The sequence below is a fragment of the Cyclopterus lumpus genome, chromosome 11 (genome assembly GCF_009769545.1).
Source record: "Cyclopterus lumpus isolate fCycLum1 chromosome 11, fCycLum1.pri, whole genome shotgun sequence".
Lineage (NCBI taxonomy): Eukaryota > Metazoa > Chordata > Actinopteri > Perciformes > Cyclopteridae > Cyclopterus > Cyclopterus lumpus.
This window is the reverse complement of record NC_046976.1, coordinates 7,474,660-7,496,085: the sequence shown is the minus strand read 5'-3', so window position 1 is coordinate 7,496,085 and position 21,426 is coordinate 7,474,660. Positions and strand designations below refer to the sequence as shown.

At 41.2% G+C, this 21,426-nt stretch overlaps 3 protein-coding genes across 5 annotated transcripts; all 3 read right to left on the bottom strand.

Annotated features, from left to right (window-relative positions):
- Positions 1-170: 170 nt before the first annotated feature.
- On the bottom strand, positions 171-7,105 carry tmem79a (transmembrane protein 79a). The gene is made up of 5 exons (XM_034545988.1): positions 6,908-7,105; positions 3,748-4,587; positions 2,305-2,499; positions 1,974-2,196; positions 171-757 (listed from the first exon to the last, which is right to left on the bottom strand). The coding sequence occupies exons 2-5, from the start codon at positions 4,475-4,477 to the stop codon at positions 565-567; spliced, it is 1,341 nt and encodes a 446-aa protein (XP_034401879.1). The 5' UTR covers positions 4,478-4,587; positions 6,908-7,105; the 3' UTR covers positions 171-564.
- Positions 7,106-8,194: 1,089 nt separating this feature from the next.
- On the bottom strand, positions 8,195-13,006 carry LOC117738841 (origin recognition complex subunit 4-like). Its single transcript, XM_034544954.1, has 2 exons — positions 12,859-13,006; positions 8,195-11,456 (listed from the first exon to the last, which is right to left on the bottom strand). The coding sequence occupies exon 2, from the start codon at positions 11,388-11,390 to the stop codon at positions 10,005-10,007; it is 1,386 nt and encodes a 461-aa protein (XP_034400845.1). The 5' UTR covers positions 11,391-11,456; positions 12,859-13,006; the 3' UTR covers positions 8,195-10,004.
- Positions 8,327-18,576, bottom strand: LOC117738840 (origin recognition complex subunit 4-like). Of its 3 annotated transcripts, XR_004610133.1 has the most exons (3): positions 18,420-18,576; positions 16,101-17,595; positions 8,327-9,946 (listed from the first exon to the last, which is right to left on the bottom strand). XR_004610133.1 is itself a non-coding variant. In XM_034544952.1 (2 exons), exon 2 carries the CDS (start codon positions 17,545-17,547, stop codon positions 16,159-16,161), a length of 1,389 nt encoding a protein of 462 aa, XP_034400843.1. In that variant the 5' UTR covers positions 17,548-17,595; positions 18,420-18,576; the 3' UTR covers positions 15,637-16,158. The 3 variants fall into 3 exon arrangements, 2 of the variants coding, with proteins under 2 accessions (XP_034400843.1, XP_034400844.1); XM_034544952.1 differs by lacking the exon at positions 8,327-9,946 and having other exon boundaries at positions 15,637-17,595; XM_034544953.1 differs by lacking the exon at positions 8,327-9,946 and having other exon boundaries at positions 15,637-17,595; positions 18,469-18,576.
- Positions 18,577-21,426: the final 2,850 nt, after the last annotated feature.

The window sequence follows — 21,426 nt, the reverse complement described above, 5'->3', positions numbered from 1 at the left end:
GGTGGATTTCTTCTTTTTATATACATAGATTCAAGTTACAAATGATCCCACAACATGCTTCATGAATTTGTTTTATTTGGTAACAAAGGCCAAATATAACAAGACACAAAGTTATAATCCTTGAGATTTTTATGAATTAATTCATATTATTTACGTTTTTATTAGTAGTGACGTGGTCTGCCTTTCCCATAGGCCTTTATAAGCCTTCACTGTTACTGCTGATACGAGTAGAACATGTTCGACTGCTGCTTAACATTAAAAGCATCCAACTGGAGAATCAGTGTTTTTTTTTCATTACAAAAATCATGTACAAAACAAAAAGGTCACTTTTGGAAGATGTTGACAGTATCCTTATTAATTTAATAATAGCTGTTCACGGAGAGCTGTTGCAACTGCACTTGCTGTTACCGTGGTAATCACAGGTGAATCAACCAGGACTGATATCTGAGGGATTACAACTTTGTAGGACACCAAAGGAACGAGTCAAGTTGTCTGAATGTTGCGTTGTCACATTAAAACACTTAATGTCTCTTAACTCCTCATCGCCTTTTTGGACGGCGGCCTTCAACCCCACCAGCGCAGACTGGGAGGAGGAGCTGTCGTCGGAGGTTCCACGTCGAAAACCGCCTCTTGTCCGACTGAAGCGCCGACAAAGTAGAGGTTGGTGCCCAGCATGACCAGTATGGGAAAGAATGACAAGCCGAAGCCCAGTGCCCTGATGCTGCTGCCCAGAGAGAGGCAGAGCCAGTAGATCAGCCTGCAGCACAGGAAATAACACAAATTAGGAGTTACATATAAAAAAGGCACATCAACATTTACACTTGGTTTCAATAAATAGACCCTTCTGTCCATCCGGGGAGAGGGATCCTCCTCTGTTGCTCTCCTGAAGGTTTCTTCCCTTTTCTCCCCTGTGAAAAAGTTTTTTTTCTGGGGTTTTTCCGATGTGAGGTCACTGGGACAGGGATGTCGTACCTGTACAGATTGTTAAGCCCTCTGAGGCTAATTTGTGATTCTGGGCTATACAAAATAAACAATTGAATTGACGTTTGTTTTTGCCTGTCCGTGCACATCCAACCTTTTCTAACTACATGGAGAAACCTGCACTGAGCGTAAAAGATCCAAATGTTTCCTTGTCAAGAACTCCACTTCAGCTCCAGTCTGTGAAACCCTCTTTGAGGAAAGTCGAATCGAGGCTTCCCCTCCTTCATGCCTTTCAACATTTTTGTATCAAGTGCTTGATGACTCAAAGAATCTGGATAGATGCTTCTTCTTTTTTCTTTACTCATTCTACATTTCCCTCATGTATTTTCCCTCCGACACTCCTGCTGACAACGAAGCTGACAGCTGGTCACGGACATTACACATTATGGTGCATTTAAGGCCTTTTAGGACAGGTACATTTTGGCTATTGGCAAGTAAAATATCCCAGGTACTCCCCTGAAGGACAAGTGGATGAAAAAGCCCTGATGTCAAGCCCTGCTCAACTTATGTGTTGTTGTCGCGGTTTATGAGTGCATCTTCACTGTTGGAGAATGATTTCATTGTAAAATTCATATATATAATATTTTTTACTGGAAATAAAATGTAAACCGCATGAGGAGTCATCTGGATTCAAACACAACCACCAGTGTGTGTGTGTGTAACGGTGACTGTATTGTGTGTTGTAAAGTTGTGTCATGCTAAGTAAATTAAGTCTAAAACTTATGGTACAAGTACAGAATTCTTTACCAGCTGGAAAGTCAAAGACATCTTTTGACATCTGACATCGTTTGGCCTCCACTTAACTCAGTCATTCAACTGAAAAGCCCAATAATACGATACTGATCAACTAGTAGGGATTATGTATTTGTACAAATGACTGTCAAATGCATTACTAAAGCATCCTCCAGCAGACATTTAATAACCAAAGCAACATTCAGAATCATCTCTCCCGTCCTAAACATTTAACAACGTGTGGCAGCGAGCACACATACCTGCCAAAAACAAATATGATGGTGAGCAGCGGCACCAGTTTGAGCAGGTCCTGGCTGATGTAAGTTGCCATGACAGCAAGTTGCAGGAAGAAGAAGAGGAAGAGGGCCAGGGACTCGTTGACGTAGTGCCAGTGCACCGCCACTTCTCTGTTCACCAGTTTGCTCTGGTAGAGGGGCTTCAGGGCGCTGTAGCGGAGCCGGGCCACGCCCTGCACCACCACACCTGCACAGAGACATGGTGTTATTGTTTGTGGCCGACAGTGTGTGTGTGTGTTTTAGATTCTACAAAGTTTTTGTTTCAATACAAAATAAACTTGACACGTGGTCTTACCGAGCAGGATGGGGACGATGGCGAAGAAGGCGCAGCGTAGAGTGTACACCACCCTGAGGGGGGCGCCCACCAGGTAAGGTGGGTCAAAGGGCAGGAGGGCGTAACCTCCCCACAGCAGGAGAGGGAAGAGGAGTCCAGCGGACACCGTAGCCAGGGCCGTCTTCAGCTTGCTGCCGCACAGACGCTCACACAGGTCTGAGGAAGGAGTGTCTTTTAAAAGTCGTTCATTTCCGTCTTCAGCGGTACAGTGACAGCAAGGCCTGTTCAAGTACGTGATCCATCTCAATCAAGACATGCAATTACATGTGATTAAGGAGAAAAGAGATGATCGGTGTGCAGTGACTCACTCACTGAGCTCCCTGGATCGAAACTAGAGGCGCACCAACCAATCGGCCGCTGACCAGATCGGCTGGTTTTCAGCTCAATCGGCCATCAAAAGGTGAAGATCGGTCTCGGATATCGTTGATTCTGTGCCGGTCAAATGTACACGTGCACCACACGATGGTTCACAACACACACGTAGTGGCATAGACAGTAACCCACAATTGTCACGGCCACACGCACACAAAGTGTTGCCAACTAGTAACTTTTCACACCCTCTCAGGAACTATTTTTAAAAAGCACAACTAGAAACTAATTTAGCAACTTATTCAGACCATCACAGAAAAGGCAAGAAATGCAATTATATTGTTTCAATGCACGCTGCTCTTCTTCTTCTTCCTCTACTATTGTGGCGGGTGCAGTCAGTAGGTGTGCGGGAGGCAGGGGTTGATAGAATATAGGTTTGTATAAATAGGTTAATATGTACATAGTTTTGGATAGATAATAAATAGTTGTATCGAATAATAATTTCTCTAATTCTTTTCTGATCTGCAAGAACAAACTAATTTAATTTTCCATTAAAGAAAAGTTACAAAAGTGTTTGTGCATGCTGTCAATTATAGTTCTCAGAAGGAAAGTAAATCAGGCATAGTGGGTCAAACTTAAAATTCAAAAACACGTAACTGGCAAAGAAAATGACAAGCGGTGCATTTCTAATGAGAACAAAGTGATCCGATATGTGACCAGTTCATCAACTGAAAGTTGCTAATTTAAAACCATACTCTCTCAGGTATTAATACTCTGCGCCTGGCTGCAAATAGGAAATGACTCAAAATCCACAGCACAGGGAGCTCTTATTGCTCATCACATGAGGAGACAATTATGTTTTCCCTCCTCTCAAAAAGAACAAAACAGGATTTAGTATCAATAACAGAGTAGTCTGTTTTAATGGTGGAGAAGGATTAGTGGATTAAGACATCTGATGCGTGGGTGGTCCTAGTTTGATTCCAGCCAAAGACCTTTGTCAGCGCTCTCTGTCCAATCTGCTGTCTCACTAATAAAATGATACCATTAATGTGCGTTTGGGCTTGGATGCAGTGAAGTTGGACTTTTCATACTCACAGTACTTGTCGTCCTGTTCTGTCCACTCTGGATCAAACTGCGCCGCCGAGTCGAGCTGCGTCTGCGGCTCCTTCTCGACGTCCTTCTCTATGAACAACCTGCTCTCCTCAGGAAGCTCTCTGCTGGACGGGCGCACTATTGTGACTTGTGGAGTGAAACCCAGAGCCGCTTTCTCTGAAATCCAATTTGACTCTTTGTCTTGCTCCTCCTCCCCCTCATCTTCATCATCTGCCAGTGAGCCATCCCCCTTATCGTGCCGCTGCAGCTCGATCTCATCGTCCCGCCACCTGTCGCCCTCGGGCATGCTTTCCCTCCACTTGCTCTTTCCGGCGTTCTCCGCCTGGCTCTGCTCCTCTGACAGGTCCTGGCTTCCTCCGTAGAGCTCTGTGTCCCCGTCTTTGGGCTCAGAAACTCCTTTTTCTGACCAGACTCCATCGACGTTGTCTGTCTGAGGCCTCTTGTCTTTGTCTCCAGGCCACGGCAGAGTGTCCGGCTCCAGATGAGCAGAGGTGGTCATTTCCTCTTCATTCTCCTCTTCTTCCTTTGAGTTCTCTAGTTCTTCTTCTTCTTCCTCCTCCTCCTCCTCCTCCTCTTCCTCGTCTAGAACTTCCCATGTTTCCTTTATGCTGTCACTCTCTTCTGGCTTTTTACTTCCGTCTATTTGTGGCTCTCCAGGTGGAAGTGCCTCATCCTCAGTTGAATATGTGGTTAAACCATTGAGGCCAGACATGTTTGCGATTTAATTTCCTGTCTTTTTAGTTGATAACTTGTGTGCCGTCAGGATTCTGACTGTTAGCAAATCTTCTTCCGGCTGCTAAAAGTCCTTTTCTGTTCATTTCTCTGTGAGGGGGCGGGGGTAAAAAACATGTTTAGACAATAGTTAAAGGGATGCCGATTGAAACCTGAGATGTTGCTTTTATTCTGAAGGCAGGATAATAGGGTTTTATTCTGAAGAGGAACTTCCTGTCCTTGACCGGAAGTGTGAGCTTTGACCCCGCTAGCTTATCGATTGGAGGCATTCTTTGAAGTGGCCAATGGAACTAACCCTCAGGTGTGAACCTCATGTCTTATTCGCTGGTCAGCAGCATGCTGTGTCTCTGAAAGGTATTTGCATGAATACCTCCACTAACCAATGGGAGCTTAGCTCAGCGAATGGACTGCGAATAAAACTAATTGTAAGACGTGAATTTGGTCTCTTACGTGGTGACGCCAGACAGAAACTGCTGGCTAAATCAGGAGACTGTGGAAGCGAAGTCATGTGAGCGCGTCCGGGCCTGGACCATGTATGTATACAGATGACTCTTGTTTGTTATGATTAAATAATGCTTATTATATATCTCTGGCTTCGGAGCTTCTTCTTCCAAGCACCAGGTAGCTCGAGATTCTCTGAACTCTTACAATATGCTTATTTGAATAATATTGGTATCACTACCTTATTTCACCACAGTTAATATAGTCAAAAAAGTAATTAATGGTGTGAAATAACAATTAGCTTCATTATCGATTACTTTGTCAATCACCCCTTAATCGTTTGGTCTTCATAAAAATCTCCAAACTGCTTGTTTTGTCCAGTTCAAAACCTAAATGCATGGGCCATCCGGACCAACTGACCATGAACCATGGAGAGAAATCATGTGAAAACTTCTAATAAAATCAGGGGACCTTCCTTGCAAAATCATAGCTCTTCTCCAAATACGTTTTTACTTATGAATTTGTGGAAGTTTGTGTATTCTAAGCCTCTCCAATTACTTATTTTGCCAAGAAACCTTAAGGATACTTTGCAACATGTCTTCATGTAAATAGTTGTTGCTGAATATGTTATAGTGATCAAATTCATAAAAATAAAAACTTTCAGCCGAGCAAAGAATCTTCCATTTAAAAAAATGTATACCCACGCTAGTTTCCAGTTTCGTGCAACCACTTTTTGATTATGTGTAGTGTTAATATAGTTATTCTATCAAATCTAAAAGTTATTTGGTCCTATATAATAAATGTTGTGTGACAGATCTTTCCCATCAAAAGAAGCTTTAAGGACATTAACATAATCCTTCTTGGGAAAATATACAGTCAAAATATCTCAGAAAGGTTTTTGTCAGCTCCAAAGCAAGCTCTACATAGTAGTTTACCATGTTAAATAGAGACCAAATCATCTCTATATGTGATAGAACGATATTAACCAGACAGATAATCTGAATCAGAATGTGTTAATTTAATATATATTCAATTATTATTAACCATTTACATAAATATATTCTGCAAATTCTCCTTAAAGTGTCTTGGATGTTTAGTACAATTAACAACCCAATCCAGTGAAACACTTTTTTTAATCAAAAGTATTTGGAGTATAGCTATAGGGGATTTGCAAGGTGAAGGAGGAGGTTGTGGTGAGTTGGTATGACCCATAATTTAAGATCACAGAAGACAAACTAAAGAGGTATATCCTCACATTTAAGCAGGAAATGTTGGCGTTTTTTTCTTGAAACATAATTTAAATGAATTATTGATCAATTCAGTTCTTATTTAGGCAAATTTGTCAAATCTCAGACAATAGAAAAGTACATAGAGTACATAACAATACACGAGTATTGCCAAAACAAGGCCTATTACATCTTGAAAAATTGTTGTCCAACCCAACTTTGGATATCTAGATTAGAGCCAATTATTAGCAGAACACAGTTTAATGTCGGCCATAAAGTGAGTACCTGGCTGCATTCCTGCTCCATGAAAACACACGAGACAGCTGGACTTTGCCTGACACAATGACCACATTTAGGCTGCGACGACAGCCACAGAAATGCCACTTAAAACAAACGTGGACGTGTTGTGTGTTACTGCGAGATGGAAGTATTGAAAACATGGCTGCGTTTGTAACATTTGTTGACACTAAAGTGAGATTTTAAGTTCCAGTCTAATTCCTACTTCAAAGCAGATCTTTTATTTGAGTATCCAGATTTACTCGTGTTCCGCCTCAGATGTGCACACCGGGTGGACCCTGAGCTGAGGAGGCCCGGTGTCCCGGTTTAACAGGGCCGCCAGTTAAACCGGGACACCGGCGCAGAGCAGTCGGGTTTCTTGGCTGAAGCCGAAACGTCAACGACACGTTATTGTCGACCGAGTGATACCGAAACTTATTGAAAGTAAATGTGTGACGCGGGCCTACCTGTTCGGGACTCCGCTCACATCACCGACAACATCCGTAAGTCAGTTGTGTCTCAAACGAGCGAGACTACGACCCGAGTGGTTTCTTCAGAAGTTACCTGGCAGGTGTAGCCAGGTTCCCACTCGCCGGAGAGGAGGAAACGGCGAGGAGGTGTCACTCTGCCTCTGTTTCCACTTACCGAAAAAGAAGAAGTCATAGCACAGATACGCCCGTTGTAGTCCCTTCTTCCCCAAGCTGGTCCCAATGGGCCCCTGCGTGTCTGGGAGTGTCAACACCAGAGGCCCTTTAATGGAGTCATTTTTGAAAAGAAAACTCACTCGTAATCTTGATTGTGTGCTCTCAATCTGATACATTGTGCTCTGAATGCAATTCGTGTTCTCCAATTAGTCATGTGTGAATGGCCTCCTTGCTCTCTAACAATTGGATTGTCTAATTAGTCATTTGTGCTCTACATTTAATAATTCTTACTTTTGATTTAAACCTGTCATGCTCTCAAACGAGCACCTCGTGGGCTGTGTACACTTTTTCTCGGCAGGGAGGTTTTTGTTTATCACCTTTTAATCAATACCTCAAGATCTGTTTACTTGTTTGTTTCAACAATTGACTGATATGTCATTAAAGCCGTTAAATTGGTTTTGAATGAGTACGATTAATTAAATAGTATGAATCTATAGATCTTATCATATTCAGGAAAAATGTTTCCCCCTCCCCCAGGAAAGTAAAAAGACCGTTTCAATACGCCTACAGACACGTTGATCTTTATCTTGGTCTGGTTAACAAATCAAGCAGGAAACTTCATACCACACATTACTCCCTCTGCAGTTGTGAGAGCATCTGAGTAGGCCTGGTCTAAAATAGTACATTAAACCAGCTGAATACTACAATGAAGCACTCCTTTGTTTTGACTTGGTCATTATGATAACAAGTAATGATAATGCTCTCTGGGAAATACTTTACCAAAAAAAGGCGAGTTCTAGTTTGTATCTAGACGCACAATGACCTGTACAAGTTTTCTTGATTGAATGATTCATTCGTCAAAACATACCAAGCCTTCGCTTCAATCTAACTCGGCTGCATAGCGCAGCAGTCGAGTCATCAAACAGGACTGGTGAGTCGCTGCTGCGTCACACAAACACTAAAATAATCAGATAAAAAGTTCCCCAAGTATGTATTTGCCTCCATCTTTAAGTCTTGTCTGGAGGCAGACAGAAAGGAAATGAACACTGATAGAAAGGCAGCGAGGCATCGAGTCACATCGGATCCAAACATCACACACGCTATGGAAAATAAAACAGCAAGATCATCACATTTTATTTCAAGAGCATAATATCACAAATTATTGACTTCTTGTTTAAAACGCACAAAATCCAAATGTGTCCACTGAAAAATATTTGAATAACTTGACACAACCGAACTCCATTTGGCATTTAAACACTTTAATTGTTTTACCCAACGCTAAAGATGTCGATATACATTAAGTAATAATGATGTACAAGTCAAACGATTTTTTAAAACAAAAACAAGTGTATGAATGTTTGTGAAATCAATCCAATCACCTAAATTTAATCTCATGACGGTCAAAGTAATAAAAAAAAAAAGAAGAAAAGCTTTCACAGCTACATGTCAGCATTAGGAGAACATCATGATGGCAACAGTTGAAACTACAAAAGTACTACGTGTGTGGCGAGAAGGCGTTTCTTAGAGGTTTCAGTCCGCTTGAGGAATGTGTGGTGAGGGGCTCATTGATCCGTGTAACTGTAACTGATGGTACATTCAAAGCTTGGGCAACTAAGGCCAATTTAAAAAGAAAATGAAATGGGATTGAGAAAATCATGACATCATGTGGATGGATTTTATTTCGCAGGCCCTCAAACTCTCCTCACAGATTCCCAATATAAAAAGGGCAACTTCTGTTTTTTTTATGATCCAAACACAAGGAAAGCTCATTCACGTCCACATTGTGAAACAACACAAACTACTCAACAGTACTTTAGCGGCCTCTAGCAATTCCTTGTGAGCCACAGAACATCATGGCTTGAACCTGCAATAATGATTTATTGACCACTAGGGGGAAGGGGAAACAAGTTGTTGCACAACACAACATTGAAATAACAGCACCTTTTAAGATGGTAGAGCAAATTTATGAACTACAATATTCCTAATTTACATCCAGCAGTTACTCAGAAATTATCAGCATTCGTTTGGAGTTGTGTTTGTGTCCAATAGGCTAATATTCACTCTTTTTTAGCTCAGATTTTGGTCTCAACAAACTCCTGAGGGAAATATCTGTTCTTAGCTGCTAAATGCTCCACTATGTTGACCAAAAACAACACCATTGAATGAATGAAAACAGAAGTGTTTGCGGCCAGAGGGTTAAACAATCCGTTGACACTGGCTCTAAATCTCTGTAAACTGAGATCAGCTGCAGACTCAGGTGATAATTCTCTGTACGTTCATTGCTACGAGTGACCCCCTTGAAATTGTTATAATAAAAATATTTTTATTTAAAAGAAGCATTTCCCAGATCTAATCCTGTGTCCTTGTCAAGTCCAATTATGCAAACTAAAATCAAAAAAGGGTAGCAGAGCAGTATCATAGAAGATGTGTTTGGAAATCAGTTGGAAAACATGTTTTACATTTTTATAGAATAGTTGATTTTGTCCTGAAACTCGTATTTTTTTCAGAAAGAAATACAGAATAACAGATTGTATTGAGTTACAAAAGCTGGTGTAATGGAGACCGGATGTGATTTCACAAACACAGCTCTCTATAGTTTCTATTTGCTTTGACTTTTTCCCTTTTTAACTCATTTAAAAAGAAACCGTTTTACAGTTACAATAAAACGGACAAAAACTACATCTAAACGCTAAATGTAAACCGGAACAATCAGTGCCAGTTCCAAAAAAGATTATTAGTAATACTAATATTCTGACGACATAGATAAAGTAATTAATAAAAAGCACAATAGAACAAGATGGACAAGTTAGTCAGAAAGAGCTGCAGAATATCGACTGACAAAATGACTAGAAACGTGATTTCCTTGACAAGATTGTATTCTAAAAACAGCAACTTTTTTTGGTCATACCGGGGTGGTTCATCAAGCCTGGTTACTAACTTCAAGGCCTGCATCCTGACCGCTGAGCGATTCTTCTGTATTGTCCCCGCGCTCAATGGGCGTGTCCTCGAGTTGCTCGCTGGACGTCTCTGTGTTGTGCTTCGCCTCTGCTTTGTGATCCACCCCAACAGGAGATGAATCACTCTCTGCTTTTGAACGGTTGGAGACTTCAGGCTTTGTTTCACTGCTGGCTTTTTTAAAGTTGAGTGAACCTTTAGGACGGCCCCTTTTCCGCGTTGGTGCAGCATCACCTTTTGGTGCAGCAACACTTTTTGGTGCACTTGGCGGACGACCCCTTTTTCTCTGGGATCCAACATTGGGGTCACGTGGTGAAGATGCAGGAAAATTCTTGCGCAGGTGAGCGCCTTTCTTGGACTCTGACTTAAAAGGCCGACCGCGGCTTCTGCGAGGGGCTGGTTGAGACCCCTCTGGAGGATCAACACGGGGGTATTTCCGCGGCCTTCCCAGCGGCTTCCATACTTTGGGCTTGTTCAGCTCCTCAGGTGATGGCAGAGGGTACTTCCTTGGCCGTCCCCTTTTGGCTGGTTGTTTTCTTGGTCGACCACGCTTCCCTCGTGTGGCCGGGCCCACCTTACTGTGCACCCTATAAGCAGGGGGTTTCTTGTTTAAAGAGCCTTTGGGGCGACCCCTCCCCCTCTTAGCCGGCTTGGAGCCATCCGAGTCAAGTTCTTCTTCTTCTTCTTCGCTCTCCTCGACAATCTTTTTTTTGGGCCTTCCCCTGCCTCTGTGAGACTTCTCTGCAGGCTCTTCCTCTTCCTCCTCCTCCTCCTCCTCCTCCTCCTCCTCCTCACTGCTCACCTCTTTCATGGGTTTCTTATTGAGAGAGCCTCTTTGTCTCCGACGCGTTACAGAACTGCCTTCATTCTCTCCACTTGTTAAACGTGCTGACTTGCGATTCAAGGATCCTTTCGGACGACCCCTTCTTGCTTTTGGTGCATCAGAGCCACCGTTCGGTAAGTCTTTAGCGGCAGCATTCTCAGAGGTGCTTTTGTTCAGAGAATTTCTCGGCCGCCCTCTTTTCTTAGGAGAATGGTTGGCCGTAAGACTGTCTTCATTACTGGCCTGTTTGTTGGACACTTGAGTTTGTAAAGAATGATCCACATGGTCATCTCCTGATCCTTCCTGCACTGTGTGTTTCGTGAGTTTTGGACGCCCTCTTCCCCTCGTAGACTGTTTGGACCCACCGTTAGAAATCTGCTCCGTTAAGTTAACATCTGTAACAGAAACTTTCATCTTCTTTGAACCTTGTGGCCTCCCCCTTCCTCTCTTAATTGAACTGTTACTGGGTATTCCTAGACTGGCCTTTCCCTCATTGCTCGCCGCATCTCCTTGTTCTGCCTCGGCCATCTTTATTACTTCTTCCTTACTGTTGCCGTCAGCTTGGACCACTTCGGTTAGGTCTGCACCTGTAAACTGAACATTGAAAATCACAATTAGTTTAAAAATAATCACTTTCAAACTATTTATTGAATATACAACTGGGTGTAAGTGTAGATAAGTCATGCAGTGAGAAGAGAAATATTTCCCGTTTTAGCTAGAGCTAAAATTATAAGCTAATTTTGATAGTCAACCTTAATGTGGTAATTTTCCAAGATAAAATGCCAAACATTTGATTTCCAGGTTCTAAAATGCAAGAATGTGATGCTTTTCTTGGCCTTACTTGTTGTCAGACTATAGAAGACATGCTGGTATTTTATAGACAAAAGGGTTAGCAAAATAAGAAAGAAAATAAATCAATCATCTGATTAATCGCGTGAAATTAAAACTATTGTTAGTGATGTTGAGTTATAAAAAGAAAGTTCTGTGAAATAGATATTTTTACAATACAATACGAGACCTTTAATTAAACTTAAATAAAGCTGTATGTAGAATAACAATGTCTTAAGAACATGAACAGTATCTTCTCACAACATTTAAAGGCCTTAATAAAACAATTAATATTGCATGATTTCAGATTTCACGTGGAATATGACCCAGTCACCGATGACAAGCACTAAGTATAAAGAAATAACCAATCTTCTCTCTGATGTTCTTGTTTACTTGTGTAGGTCATAAAGAGGCATCACTATTAATTTGAGACGGTTTCATAAATAGTTCAAAGTTCCTCACAGTAACTTTAAAGATTACATTTTTAAATCACTAACCCACTTGTGTGAAACAATGATTAATCATAACAAAATTAATTACTAAACCCTTGTTATACGTTTATTCACAAGACTACATATTGTTTATATCCAAGAATTATAACTGTCAAATGTTTTACTGATCCACAACAGCTTGAGTGATCTTTCATTTCAGAAACACTATTTTTAATGAAAAACACTAATCTCTGGCTCCAGAATAAATCATTACTGTTTTGTTAAAAAGGTAACACAATACAATCTACAAGAACAAACTGCAAGCCTGCAGAGCAAGACAGCATACACATGTACATATTGATGGATATCATTTTAATTAAAGGGTTTTGCACGGTTATGACTTTTTCCCGGATTACAATCTTTTAAAGGCGGGAAGGCGTACCTATAGTATAAGAGGCGTAATATGCAGATTGAATAATAATGTTGTTTTCTTACGCTGCATATTTACGGTTACATCTTGAAACGTCTGTAAAGTGTGTTGTTATAACTCGTAAAAGGTCCATGCACTCTCAAATGTAACTGAAGCGCAATCACATCGTGAAATATAGTGCCACACAACCGCTTTCTCTCGTATTGTTTTCCAGGTAATAGTCAGCTTCAAAATCGACGGCGATGGAAAGAGTAGCTATCGGAGAAATATACAAACATTATTGCAATAAACAAAATGCAGACCTCACCTTAAAGAAATTCTCAGTAAGAGTTTAGCTCAATTTTCATAAATTTCCGATTGGCCAAACAGCGTGTGATGTAAAAGTACAGCTTTATTGTTGCTGTGATGGCTGTTTAAATTTGCAACCACTTCCGGGCGTCCGTGACACTAAGGAGGCCCTGAAGGAAACAGCAGCGCAGCATTAGAGTTCCGCCTCAATGTCCACGATGACTGCTGCTACTTAATTTTCACACGTCATCTTCTCCTTGTAGGTATTACGGCCATTGGAATCCACTATGTCGCATTGCTGCCACCTTCAGGTATTATTCTCCCTCAGTATTGATTCTTTTTCAAATATGCAGTCCAGTCAAGCAAATCCCCACATCCTCCCTTGAACACCATCTCCACACTCGTATATACTTTTAACGTTGTCGTCTACACACCCAATTTTGTTTATCCCATTCCTGTGTGTAATCTTAAGTAACTAACTCCAGATCTACACACAGATGTTCTGATTCTCAGACAGGTTGCACACAACTCCCTTCCATCGGCCTATACTCTCATATCTCTTACTATTTGCTCTCCTGTCGAGCCAAAACTTCCTTTCTGTCTTCTTCTCCCGACATGTCTGCAGAACCTTTTTTGATGGATTGCTATCTCCATGTCCCCTTAGGTTGTTCCAGCAATTGTCCACCAGCTGTTTCAGTATTTATACCCACGACTGCTTCTTTAACCCTTTCAGAATATCTGCAGACCCAACATATCTTTCACTTTTTATGCACCTGCATTTTTTCATTGCAAATTCCTTGTTTCCTTAAATTTGGGATTATTTGAGTACATTCAATAAACTGTAGTTATAATAATAATGCATTGAATTTATATAGCGCTTTTCATGATACTCAAAGACACTTCACATAATTATAACATCCTAAAAGCTAAAAATAAATAAATAAGAATAACTAGGTAAAACAAATGGGGACTTTCTCAGTCGCTCGGACCCTAATAAATAAAAATAATAAAAACATGGAGCAAGCAATCACACATTAAAAGCAGTTCTGAACAGGTGGGTTTTGATTTGCGATTTGAATGAGGAAAGATCAGTGCAGTCTCGGATGAGTTTGGGGAGAGTTCCAGAGGGAGGGGGCAGATATGGAGAAGGCTCTGTCCCCCCACGTCCGGTGCCTGGTCCTATGTGGGATGGACAGGAGATCGGCATCAGAGGAGCGGAGCTGACGGGATGGAGTGTGGTGGTGGAGCAGGTCGGTGAGGTAGGAGGGGGCCTGATTATGGAGGGCTTTGTGAGTGAGGAGAAGGATTATGTATTGGATCCGTTGTGGGACGGGGAGCCAGTGAAGGCTCTGGAGAACAGGGGTGATGTGATCACGGGAGCGGGAGTGGGTGAGCAGGCGAGCAGCAGAGTTCTGGATGTATTGGAGTTTATTTAGGATTTTGGATGATATGCCATAAAGAATACTGTTGCAATAGTCAATTCTGGAGGTGATGAAGGCGTGGATTAAAGTTTCAGCAGCAGATGAGGAAAGTGATGGGCGGAGACGGGCAATGTTTTTTAGGTGGAAGAAGGAGGTTCTGGTTAAGTTATGCTGGCTTTATTAGTCATTAGTAGGTTGCCTTGTATGTTTGATTTACATGCTTAATTTTAGCTGGATACTTATAATGTATGTAGTATACTAGATATATAAACATCTGTTCTTGTACTTCTGCTGTTGCGACACTCAATTGACCTGAGTACAATCAATACGGTTAATCTTACCTCATCTACAAACATTACAAAAAACAAGAGCACTACAATATTTGTGACACGAGAGACCGCTTAAAATCCTTTTATGCAAATCTGAATGAGGCCCATGCCTGCATGATCTCAGCCGCAGGAATAACAAACTTGATACAATGCTCCAAATAGTACCAGCAAACATCCTGCACTCTGCCAGAATACATCAGAGGATGACTCCATTAAAAGAAAAAACAAGAAGAATGGTGCAAGTACAGATCTATCTTCAGTAAAGTTGAACTAGAATTACATTGATTCTTTGATCCTGAGAAATAATAGTAATCAGTTCTAAATGCTTCATTTGGTGCCATGCGCATACATCAAAAGAAGAAAGGCGATGAGGAAAATGAACAATTTTACACCCCACATTTGACATTATAGTAACATTTGATGTGTTCAATGTTTGCTCTATGAAAGTATTTGTTTCAGATATTGTTGAAACAAGTAGGGTTTGAGTACTGATTTGCTTCAAGAGTAAATCATTGGACAGAAATATTATTATGCAGTGAGTACGGAGGGAGAAAATACAGATGGATGAACGTAACAACACTCTAGAAATACAGATTTAACTAACACTCTGATGAACACTCTTTCTACTCAAACATGTTAAAAGATATAATAAAATAAAAGCACTAAACTTAAGAATACTTCATAATAGTATAGTAAGACAAAGTGGTCAGTCAATTATTTGTAAGAAACCTTGATTATAAATATAATCTAAAAATATACAACTATGGTTACATTCAGGTACACCAGCATTAGCAGTTTAAAGGTGTGCAATTTTAAGTAGAACTGAAGACAACGTCCATTTGAAGTTTTATCACTTTTTATGATTAAAGGGCTTTACTTTTTCGTAAAATATAAATAAATTTTTGCAAAAACCTGAGATATGTTCCTAAAATCATTTATTGGGTCATTTTCCTTTGAAGCACCAGGCACAGGAAACAGAGTTCTTTCCATCCTTTTCTCACCACTGCAATTGTATTCTTGGTGAGACAAGAAACAACATCAGGTACGTCTATTTCAATTCAAAGAGGCAGTTTATTTACACAAATATATGAGACGGTGATGAAAATGATGGTGACTGACCAGTTAATCCTAAAATATGGAACGTAAACCCTAAGAACGCATTTAATCTTTCCAAAAATACTGAGTTCCAGAGGCGAGTTGAACAGATGCTAGCCCGGATGTGGTGTCAGGACTCTAGCTCTCTAGTTTTAATGTTCTTTATCTTTTTTCCAACATTTATTTTGACTTTTCTTTCTTCCTCGTAATTCCTCAGCAACCGTTTTATAGCAACAACAAAACTGACATACACCACATCTGAGAGCTAAATGAAAGCCGCTTACTGAGATGACAGAAAAAAAGTGCTTTAGAAAAATCAAGCACAATAAAACAAGATGGACAAATTAGTCAGAAAACAAAAGAGCTGCAGAATATCTAGGCTACCAGACTAAAAAAAAAAAAAAAAAAGTGATTTCCTTGACAAGATTGTATTCTAAAAACAGCAACTTTTTTTGGTCATACCGGGGTGGTTCATCAAGCCTGGTTACTAACTTCAAGGCCTGCATCCTGACCGCTGAGCGATTCTTCTGTATTGTCCCCGCGCTCAATGGGCGTGTCCTCGAGTTGCTCGCTGGACGTCTCTGTGTTGTGCTTTGCCTCTGCTTTGTGATCCACCCCAACAGGAGATGAATCACTCTCTGCTTTTGAACGGTTGGAGACTTCAGGCTTTGTTTCACTGCTGGCTTTTTTAAAGTTGAGTGAACCTTTAGGACGGCCCCTTTTCCGCGTTGGTGCAGCATCACCTTTTGGTGCAGCAACACTTTTTGGTGCACTTGGCGGACGACCCCTTTTTCTCTGGGATCCAACATTGGGGTCACGTGGTGAAGATGCAGGAAAATTCTTGCGCAGGTGAGCGCCTTTCTTGGACTCTGACTTAAAAGGCCGACCGCGGCTTCTGCGAGGGGCTGGTTGAGACCCCTCTGGAGGATCAACACGGGGGTATTTCCGCGGCCTTCCCAGCGGCTTCCATACTTTGGGCTTGTTCAGCTCCTCAGGTGATGGCAGAGGGTACTTCCTTGGCCGTCCCCTTTTGGCTGGTTGTTTTCTTGGTCGACCACGCTTCCCTCGTGTGGCCGGGCCCACCTTACTGTGCACCCTATAAGCAGGGGGTTTCTTGTTTAAAGAGCCTTTGGGGCGACCCCTCCCCCTCTTAGCCGGCTTGGAGCCATCCGAGTCAAGTTCTTCTTCTTCTTCTTCATCTTCGCTCTCCTCTACAATCTTTTTTTTGGGCCTTCCCCTGCCTCTGTGAGACTTCTCTGCAGGCTCTTCCTCCTCCTCCTCCTCCTCACTGTTCACCTCTTTCATGGGTTTCTTATTGAGAGAGCCTCTTTGTCTCTGACGCGTTACAAAACTGCCTTCATTCTCTCCACTTGTTAAACGTGCTGACTTGCGATTCAAGGATCCTTTCGGACGACCCCTTCTTGCTTTTGGTGCATCAGAGCCACCGTTCGGTAAGTCTTTAGCGGCAGCATTCTCAGAGGTGCTTTTGTTCAGAGAATTTCTCGGCCGCCCTCTTTTCTTAGGAGAATGGTTGGCCGTAAGACTGTCTTCATTACTGGCCTGTTTGTTGGACACTTGAGTTTGTAAAGAATGATCCACATGGTCATCTCCTGATCCTTCCTGCACTGTGTGTTTCGTGAGTTTTGGACGCCCTCTTCCCCTCGTAGACTGTTTGGACCCACCGTTAGAAATCTGCTCCGTTAAGTTAACATCTGTAACAGAAACTTTCATCTTCTTTGAACCTTGTGGCCTCCCCCTTCCTCTCTTAATTGAACTGTTACTGGGCATATCTACACTGGCCTTTCCCTCATTGCTCGCCGCATCTCCTTGTTCGGTCTCGGCCATCTTTATTTCTTCTTCCATACTGTTGCCGTCAGCTTGAACCGCTTCTGTTAGGTCTGCACCTGTAAACTGAACATTGAAAAGCACAATTTTTGTTTAATAATAATCACTTTCTGCGCAAATCAAACTATTTAATATTGATGATATAACTGGGTGTACGTGTGATAAAGCAGGACTTCATTATTGCATAATAATAAATCAATTAAACATACGCAAGCACATGCCATATTATTTCTTTTACACAAACATGTGACTTTAATTATATATTTTTACAGTTTTAAATGGAAGAAATGTTTGTACAATAAATAATGCACATTATTAAACCGATACTAAATATTACAGGGAAAGAGATATATAAGGGTTACACTGAATTTTTAAACTTTAAAAACGTGCCCCATTTTTACCCCAAAATAATATTACTACTCTTCTGCTAACAAAGCAGAGGGAACAGGTTCAATAAACAGAAACACTCTAACGTTATTCTGCAGAATAAGATAGTATATTTTGTATTATTATATGGAAAGCAATAAATACGTTTATATCATACTATTTAAAGGCTATACCTATTTCCTGGAGTATAATATTACGAAAGCGGGATGATACGGGGATAATAACATGGACATTATAATAGTTGTTGTGTTCTTAGGCTGCCTGTTTACAGATTGCAAAATCTGAAAAAAAAAATATTTATTGTAAAAGCCCCATGCACACTCAACTTTAATTAAAGCGTAATGCATTTGGTGACATTTAGGGTTTCAGAAAATCGCTAGGACGATGGACCAGATTGTTTTCCAGGTAATAGTCAGCTTCAAAATCGACGGCACTGGAAAGAGTAGCTAGCGGCACGAACCAGATGAAATACTGCAACAAATATAGTATAGTGCATACATCACCTTAAAGAAATGCTCTGTAATAGTTTAGCTTAATTATTCATAAACTACCTATTCGTCAGACAGCCGATGAAGTGAAAAAAACAAATACGCGCATATTGTTGCTGTGATGGCGGTTTGAATTTGCGACCACTTCCGGTCGTCCGTGTCGTTTAGGAGGCTCTGAGGGAAACTGCAGCGCAGAGCTTTAGTTCCGCCTCCGCATTCCTGCCGATCTGTCACTCCCAGGCCGCAAGGCTCTCATCACCACGCCCCTTTAAAGCGGAAAACAATCCCGCGGCCCTCGACAGCAACAGCCCATTCCTAAATCCCCGTGCATTCCCATACTCATACTACCATACTGTTTAATCTGGAGTAAAATGATTTAGTACGTCTCAATAGATAGCATGTCAAATGCAGTATGATGAAAAAATACCAGGATGTCCTACTGCATAGGTCACATTCGTCAGTATGCAGCCAGCAAGCCAGCTCTTCTGACCCCCATAGAGAATACATGAGCGGAAGAGGGTCAAAGTTCAAGGTTCAATGTTAGGACAAAGTAGGATTTCCCAATTGCATGCCTACTACATGCAACAGTTCTTACACTGAGAGAAGCTGCAGTGTGTGTGTTAAAAGTCAAAACAAAGAGTTTGAGATTTGGAATGCAGCAATTGGAAACAGAGGAAGTTGAAACATGTCTCCAAACTTTAAACAAACCAGTTTAAATTAATAACGCTATGCCAAAGAGTTGCAGTGTGGTTAGTTGCACCAACAATACATCCAACAATCGTTGATCTCGCTGATACTCTGAAATTGCTAAATGATGCTGGTGACAGTTACGTTACTTCTGATGGATGACCAACGTTAGCATGAGTGGGAGGCTGCTGCAGTACAGTCATTGCCTGAGTTCCAGTTGACAGATTCAGTCCTTTAGTATATTATAGTTGGCTTTTAATAGGTTTGTCGTTTACAGATAAAACTTAACCTAACGAGATTCAATCAATCATAGCTGTCGGGATCAGCAATATCCTGCCACTGTGTTGGACCTGGAGAGGCATGACAGCGATCAACCTACATTTATTAAGGCATAGCGAACGCTCAGGTTCAGACAAGGTCGTAAAGTCATGGACCAGGACTCCCTGGCAGAAGAAATATTGTATCTCAATGGGAGCTTTCTGGTTAAAGGACGAATTAGTACCTTTGATTTTAGTATTTACATGCTTCAGTGAAGTTTGATACTCAAAATGTAGTCCATTTGTAGTATACTAGATATTTAAACTTACTATGTATGTGTACACTCAATTCCTCTGTGTACAATCAATCAAGTCTATCTTATCTATAATACACATACAAAGGTATATGAGAAGGTGATGAAAACGATTGTGGCTGACATAACAGATTCAATATATATGGTTTAAGCGAGACAATGTAACTTTTTTAAGAAGTAATTACACATTCTTTCTTACAAATGAAGTTCATTTATAAGTAATAAACTGCACCCTTGGTCAACTCAATACACTCAGCCTGGTACGACCAGTGGCTTCTGGTAGTTATTGCCAAACTTTACTGGGTTACTGACGTTGAAGTCAGCATACTATGATTCTTCTTGAGCTACTGTTACACTTACATGACTGAGCTTTAAGGTAAAAAGTCAAGAATTTGCATATTTGAGTTTTATATGCAAAACACTTTATTACTACATATTAATAAGCAAGTCTAAGGTTTTCAATTTCAAAGTCTTCTCGTGTAGTATAAGTATAAGTATAAGTATAAATACCTTAACATTGTACTCCGGCACCAAGTAAAAACATGTGCTCAGCCAATGTAGCACAAGTTGGAAATTGTCGTCATAGGAAGTGTCGCAGCAGCAGAAACACATCGGTTATAGATTTGTTACTTACAACCTCAACTACTGTAAAAACACGACCCTTATCCTACTATATACACCAATAGTGTAGAGAATGTGATGATGATTGTGGAATCAGTGTTAGCTGAGTTTATTCCACATTGTGTTAGCTCCTTCTTGTCTTTCCTGTAGCTCTCCACATAGGGGAACCATATTGACAAAGAAAGAACCGATATGGGTGGATAAAAGGCAAGAGAAAAAGAGGCAAATGAGAGCGAGGCAGATTATGTTGCACAGCGTTGTTGAATAAGGGGGGAGTATGAGGTAAGGGTAGATTTATGAGGTCAGCGTCAATAAGAAGAATGCAAGAGAAGAGAAAGAAATATGCAAATTGTGCTCATATGTGTGAAAGTAGAAGAGATCCAGAGACAGACAGAGAGAGAGAGAGAGAGAGAGAGAGAGGGGCTGTCAGTTCAAAAGAGTGAGACAGAGGCATAGAGAAAATGACAGACATGGCCAGAGGAAAGGAAAGGAGCGTTTGAGAAAGACAACCCCTGAGAGACTGCTCGCTGAACCCGCTGCCCCGTCTCAACCCTCCTCCCCCTCCCCCTCCTCGTGTGCTTTGCCATGGTTACCAGACAGGGCTCCCAATGCAGTCAGTTAATGTGTTTTTCAGCAGCAGGAGCGAGCTGGGTACTAATGTGTCTCAGTCTGTCTCCTGCACAATCAATGTCAACTGTCCTGGGATGCACAAACACATGGTGGGGCTGAGAGCCAGGGAACACTGAGCCCCCTTGGCTGAGTGTCAGGGCCAGAGTCTGAAAGAGGACCACGTCACTCTCATTTATTCACCTGAAAACTGCGGGCTCTGGTGCTTCGTTAAGTAGTCATAAAATGTGACAAGTTGTATTTGTGTTCTCTGTAGGTGCCTAATATGACATGCTGATCATTACTACACTGATCTGAAATATTTATCTGGGTGAGGAAAAATATATCCTTTGTTGCTTACGAAACACCAGAGAAGAACAGCTTATCAAGTAAAAAAACTAAAAACGTTTCAGTATTAACTGGTTTTACATGGTATTTAACAAAAACAACACAGGTTTTCACCATTTTTTATTTATTTTATTCTCATATTTTCAGTTACTAAACATCCACAAAGTGCAAATCACTCATCTATAACAA